The sequence below is a fragment of the Dendrobium catenatum genome, unplaced genomic scaffold (assembly GCF_001605985.2).
Source record: "Dendrobium catenatum unplaced genomic scaffold, ASM160598v2 fragScaff_scaffold_156, whole genome shotgun sequence".
Taxonomy (NCBI): domain Eukaryota; kingdom Viridiplantae; phylum Streptophyta; class Magnoliopsida; order Asparagales; family Orchidaceae; genus Dendrobium; species Dendrobium catenatum.
The window spans coordinates 3894218-3900736 of record NW_021318618.1 but is presented as its reverse complement, the minus strand read 5'-3'; the positions used below and the strand labels follow the sequence as shown (position 1 = coordinate 3900736).

Below are 6519 nucleotides of genomic sequence, written 5' to 3'. Positions count from 1 at the left end.
CTGTTAGCTCACTATGGTTATCTTTATGGTTTTTAAGTTCTAGGAAAGGGAAGAAAGTTTTGGACTTGTCATTCAGGATCTGATTGGAAGTCATATGTATTTTGTACTTTTGATTTTTGTACAGTCATGACTATTTTTCTGTTCTGCTATGTACTTTTTGTTAATAGTCATGTACTGTAATGTATATAATTATTTTGATGAATGATAGAAAGAGCAAAAAATTATGGATAAGTTTCTGTATATTTGGAAGTTTGTAGTAGCTCTGTGTTTCTGTATTTCTTTGTGTATTGGAAGAAAGTCTAAAAATAAATTTCAAAACTAGATCCTAGGGTTTGCCGTCGCAACTCAACACGATAGGATTTGTCCTGGTCGAGTTGGGTTGTGACAGAGAAAAGGGTGCTTCACAAGAGAATTTTTTTATTCCACTTGAATTGGATTTGGGATAGCCTTATGCATCAACCTATAACCAATATAAAGACAATGACATGGGTATGATGTCTAGCAAAGTAACACTAATCCTAAAATTGGATCAATCCAAACATTAACTCTAAAAGACAAAAATGAAGATAACAAATTTTAAATTTTAGATATATAAATACTAATAAAATGAGTGTTGTTTATGTGAATTCTCTAAAATTTGTCCACCTCAAATAATTTTATTAAGCTCCATTAGAATTCTATTATAAATTGTTATATATATTTGAAAAATAACAAACAATTTTGACAGTGATTTTAGTCCTCGTTAAAGTCGACATAATTGGTTAAGTATGTAAATAAACATATTAAGATGGGTCAAAATCGGACCCGAAAACTATCCACTTCGACGGCTAAAATTCAGTCGATTGGTCGGGTTCGGGCCAACTTTCAGCCCACACCCGGCCCGTATAAACCAAATAACCCGCAGAGAAGCTCGGGTTTTGCGCCACTTGTGTCCCTCCACTTCAATTCCCCCGTCAATCAATCTTCACTTCACACTTGTCACTAAGCTTCCTTCTTCGGGGCTTCTAAGAACGAGAATGACGGCAATATTCCTCGCAGATCCATTTCTCCAGATATCCTCAACGGCGAACTCTGAGATAGAAAGAGAAAGAAGACTAATAAGGAGAATAAGAAGAAGAAGAAATGGAGAGCCCACCAGAAAGCGCTAGGTCGAGCCCGGAGGCGGAGGTGGGAATGCGAGTGGAGGATCTATGGGAAATCCAGGAGCCGCAACTCAGCCCCTCTGAGAAGCTCAATTCTTGCTTTGAGAGTATTTTCGTGACCTCTTTCCCACAAGCCCCTTCATCTCAAGGTAACCATGCGAATGCTTGAATCTTTCTTGTGTCTCAAATAAGCTTATGTTTTTTCTAATCTCTTTAATTCCCATTCAAAGAATGCTTTTTTATTTAAATATTCTTATCAATGAGATAGAGACACAGTTGCGTGTTTGTTGAGGCTGTTTGATTTAATGAGCATAAATCAATGTAAATTCCTGCAAAGTGGGATCATTTTTTCTGTATTTAGTAAACATTGAATTTGTGAAAGTATGGAGTATCAGATGAAGTATTTTTACTTAAATAAATTGCCAAAAAAAATGCCATTACATATGTGTATTTTATATCAAAACTTCACCCAAACAAGTCACATGGCAATCACATAAATGCCTATTATGTTTTTTATAAAAAAAAATATAATTCTGCCTTTTACACTCCTCCTTTGGTGTATTAGAGTAACTCTTTTTGGTTCAACCCTCTAAGGAGGCTTCGTTTGGGACGACTTTCTTTTTAAAGCAACTTCTTAGTAAATTTTTTACTAGAAAGTTGTTTTAAGAAGCAGTAAGAAAGCTGTCCAAAATGAAGCCTAAATCAACTTTATAAATCCTGGTTCAATTGTTGTCTCTGCTCTCTCTCAGTTTATTTTATTGGAATCTTATTCCTTAGGTTGTTTTATTGTATGGCATGATATAAAGGCCAAGAGAAGCCTCAATTGATAAGAGCATCTATATTTGTGCACGACTTGTTTTAATTTCTCACATCATTTTTTTTTCTTGGAACTTGTAGAACACGAGAAATATAATAGAAAGAAAATAAAGGATAAATAAAACTAATTTAGGGGGAGTAAATGCATATTTTATCAAAATATATACTATCCATATATAATGATTTCCTAATTTTATTTACTATCACTTATACTAGCTTTAGCTTGTCAAATAAGCAGAGAAATGATAGAGGACATATAGAGGTTGTGAAGATATCTGCTACTTAATTTAAATTGGAAGGATGAGTAATAAACTTCTTGAAAAGTATAACATCTCATGGGGAATGATAATCAATCTTAATGTGTTTTGTTCTTTTATGAAAGGCAAAGTTATTAATAATATATATGGCTGCATAATTATTATAATACATGACCATAGACTCATTTACTGAAAAATTGAAATCTTCTACTAGAGTCTTGACTCACAACCCCCATAGCATCAAATAAATGATTATCATTTGTTAGATCATTTAATTTTGTTTATTTATAGAGATAATGAAAAAAATGAGAAAATAGATGATAAAATACAAGTCTAAGAGAAGCCTCGATTGATAAAACCCTCTATTTTATTGCTTTTTAAGATATCATAGCTTCAAAGGTGCAAGGCATTCATTAAGGATGGTCTTCCCTTGTCTGAGAGTTCTGTTGAGCATATCTAATGAGACTCCTACCAATATGAATACTGTGGAAGCAAGATAATGATCTTGTGAAGGTTTTATTAATGCTTATACATACTACTTAGATTTGACCTAAAAATTTTATCTTTTCCAAGTTTCTCACGTTTTCCATAATCATCAATAAATTTATGCTTTCATGTTCAACTATGAACTATGCGGGTATATTAAAACATGAAAAACAATTGCATATGTGAACTATGACACTATTTATGCTTGCTTTAAATATTCTAGTCTTCTAATAATTCTATGAACTTCACAATGTAAATGAAAAATGACTTCTTCTTTTTTCCTTCTGAAACTTGCATCCAGTCATAGAGATACCTTCAGATTCCAGCTTGGCTGATGCTGTCAAAATTCTATCTAAGAATAAGATTATGAGCGCTCCTGTGAGAAATTTAAAAGCTCCGAAAAATGCTAGTTGGATTGATAGATACATTGGAATCGTAGAATTTGCTGGGATTACTGTCTGGCTTCTGCATCAGGTTGGTTAGCTAAACTGCTCAATTGAAATGTATATCCATCTTATTATACCTTTTGCAGTCAGAATTGGCAGCCAGTGAGAAAGGTGCTGGCTCTCCTATAAAAGGGCCTATCACAGAAGGAATCGCAGCCAGGCTTAACAGTGTTAAAGTGAAGAGTAAAGATGATGGAATAACAACTTCTGTTCTTGAAGCAACTGATTCTATGGGTGGAACATTTCTTGAAACTCTGATAACTTCAGACTTCTATAAGAAGACAAAGGTGTCCTGTCTCTTCATCCGCACAATATAGTTCTTGATATCAAACATTTTTTGTGTATTTGGGCTTACTTGTATGCATTGTAACTTGTAAACAGGTTCAAGACATCTCGGGATCATTCCGCTGGGCACCCTTCCTCGCATTGCAGAAATCTGACTCTTTTCTAACTATGCTTCTGCTGCTCTCGAAGTACAGGATGAAGAGCCTTCCTGTAGTTGTTCTTGGCGAAGAGAAGATTGATAATATAATCACACGATCTGCTGTTGTACACATGCTTGCAGAATGCGTTGGGCTCCATTGGTTTGAGAACTGGGGAAAAATGAAGCTTCATGAGCTTGGCCTGCCAAGTAACAGAAATAAAATTATTAAGGTGAAGCACTGTATCTATTTGATCTAAATGTTCTAAATACTCTCTTATCTTAGCTCTACCGTTCATTCATTCAACCTTGATGTCATACATCAAAAGCACAGCTGTGTGGTTTGTGTTGGGAGATGCAGATTTTCATAATACCTTATATTTTGTAATTTGAAATTTTATGTGGTCAAACTGTAAGAAATTGTGTACACAATGCTCAGGTTGCTTATACCAACCGAAATTTTTTAATCTATCTTTTAACTAGGTACTGCTAAGTACATAATTTAAGGAAAAATTTAGACTCAGATGATAGTGTTGTTTGCAGATGATAGCAAGGTAGTCACATTTCAAAATTGCAACCAAGTTTGTAATAGAACCCTTAGATCTTTATAGGTCTTCAAACTTTACCATTAAAGATTGAAAAAAAAAAAAACTTCTTGATGAGGTCATCGATAGGAGATTTCGGCGCGTCCATCAGAGACGACCACGGAGATCGACGACCATGATTGCGAGCCTTTATTATTGATTTTACTTGTACCATCAGTTTTTTATATTATGCTTTTATTTTTATAGTTTCCCATTTTACCCCTGAGGGTAGTAGTTGCTTTTGTAGCCCCAAGGGGCATTTTAGACTTTTGCACTTTATTTTCTTTGGAGCCTATTTATATGGCCATTGTATCTTGTATGAGGACTAATGAATTATTGAATGAAATTTTCTACTATTGATCTCTTTGTGAGTTCTCCATTTCCCTAGTTCTCTTCGTGAGTTCTTGAGGGAATTCCGTGGATCTCTATGTGAGTTCCGGCATCGTTGCAATCTCTCTTTGAGATCTTGAAGAAGAGGTGTGAGGTTAGAAGATTCCAAGTTTTCTCCACAGCTTACAGCTTGCTTCCAAGCCCTGAAATCCTCTCCCACTGCCCTCCTGCTGCCGACTCTGTTTGTCCGGCTAGAAATTGGCCGCTGACCAATTCCTCTCCTACTACCAAGCTGCAGCCGATCCCACTCCCTCTTCCAGGCCCGCCTCACGCCAGCCCGCCAGCCTTATTCCATTGAATTGAAATTCAATTTCAAATGATCCAAACTCTTTCCTAATCTACGGCGGGCTCAATTAGGCAAGTAGCTTTTTATTAATTTTTCTTTATTACCTGTTATATGCCACGACTCCTATGGCTTAATAACAGTTATGAAACTTTCCTAGTAGAACAAATCTGAAAATTTCAAATTTCAGATTTGATACTACCGTGATCTATATTCTAGATGGCCCACTCAATTAATATTAATTGCCCCTCTCCACTATTTATGGCCGGCCCTTGAATGGCTTTCCTCTCTCCCCAAATTAAATTGAATGCTCTACAAAATCAGCCCCATAATCTCTCCTTAATTGAAATTTTCAATTAATGCATTAATTACATTAATTGAAATTTCAAATCCTCAATCCCTCCCTCCTAATTTACAAAACTGAAAGTAAACTTCAGTTTTTCTCTCACCCAGCCCGCCTACCTCCCTGTTCTCCCGCCGGATCCCCTCTCCCTTAGCCAAGCCGCCGCCCCACCTGCCCTCCTTGGGAAGATCTTACTTGCGGCGACCATCCGGCTCCACTCCAAGGATGCATGGACGAACCCGAGTGGAACTACGGGTTTGAATACGACCGCAACGGAAGAGTCAACATCTTGCGATCACAATTCTTTGACGTCGGATTTGACTTCGACGATACCGTCGAAGAATATTTGGACTGAATATTGCCGACGCTTGTAGACTCCATTGACGAACACTTCTCCGTCTACACTTGGATTATCAAAGGTCGATCTACCGTGCCTCTTCCGCCTCCGAGATCCTCTTCCACGGCAACGTTCCTTGGTGCTTCCATCTTAGTGGCAACCTCCATGCTAGTTTGGACAATCTTCCGCCGTTCAAGCTTCCATCTTAGTGGCAACCTCCTTGCTAGCGTGGACAATCTTCCGCCATTCAACTTAGTCTCCGTAGGAAGAGAGTGCTAAAGGCCCCAAAGTGTGAACAACTTGGTATTAATCTTGGGATTTTATTTACTAGCTTTTGTTGTTACGTTTTCTTTTGCAATTGCTTAAAGACCTAGCATCATTGTCGTATTTTTCTTTGCCTAGCAAATCGAACGCTGCGAATTACTTATAATTGACTGACTTTGATGCATGATTAGATAATTTGAGGAGCTAAATTTAATTCTCTTTTAAATTCTTGTGTAACTCTTCATCGCATCACATCAATTAGATTCAACTTATGTTAAGAAAGGTAGAAGTAGACCTAAAAAGTTATGCAAGATATGTTAAAGAAAAGGTCTTAGATGATTTGTGGTGGGATAATGTAGACTATATTTTGGCTTTCACTGATCCAATTTATGATATGTTGAGAGAGGCTGACACAGATAAATCATGCCTATATTTGATTTATGAGATGTGGGACTCTATGTTAGCAAAAGTGAAAAAAATTATATACAGATATGAAAGAAAGTCACATGATGAAGACTCAATTTTTTGAAGCATTGTCTATACCATTATTGAAGATAAGTGGAGCAAAAGCAACACACCTTTGCATTGTTTGGCTTATTCATTAAATCCAAGGTATATTTATATTCAATTTTTAAATTAATTTAAATTTGTTGGTAAATGAACAAATAATTTTATATGTTTTGTTTTATTTGAAGGTATTCAAGTAAAGAGTGGCTTCAAGAAGACCCTCAACGTGTCTCACCACAAAAA

General features: G+C 36.2%; 1 protein-coding gene across 1 annotated transcript in view; it reads left to right on the top strand.

Moving 5' to 3' along the window:
• Positions 1–940: 940 nt before the first annotated feature.
• The window catches only part of LOC110100773 (SNF1-related protein kinase regulatory subunit gamma-1), an 8751-nt gene continuing 3172 nt past the window's right edge, over positions 941–6519 (top strand). Inside the window, exons 1-4 of the mRNA XM_020828432.2 lie at positions 941–1291; positions 3003–3175; positions 3234–3434; positions 3529–3801. Coding sequence (XP_020684091.1) covers positions 1123–1291; positions 3003–3175; positions 3234–3434; positions 3529–3801 — 816 coding nt within the window. The 5' untranslated portion in view covers positions 941–1122. The remainder of the gene's footprint in view (positions 1292–3002; positions 3176–3233; positions 3435–3528; positions 3802–6519) is intronic.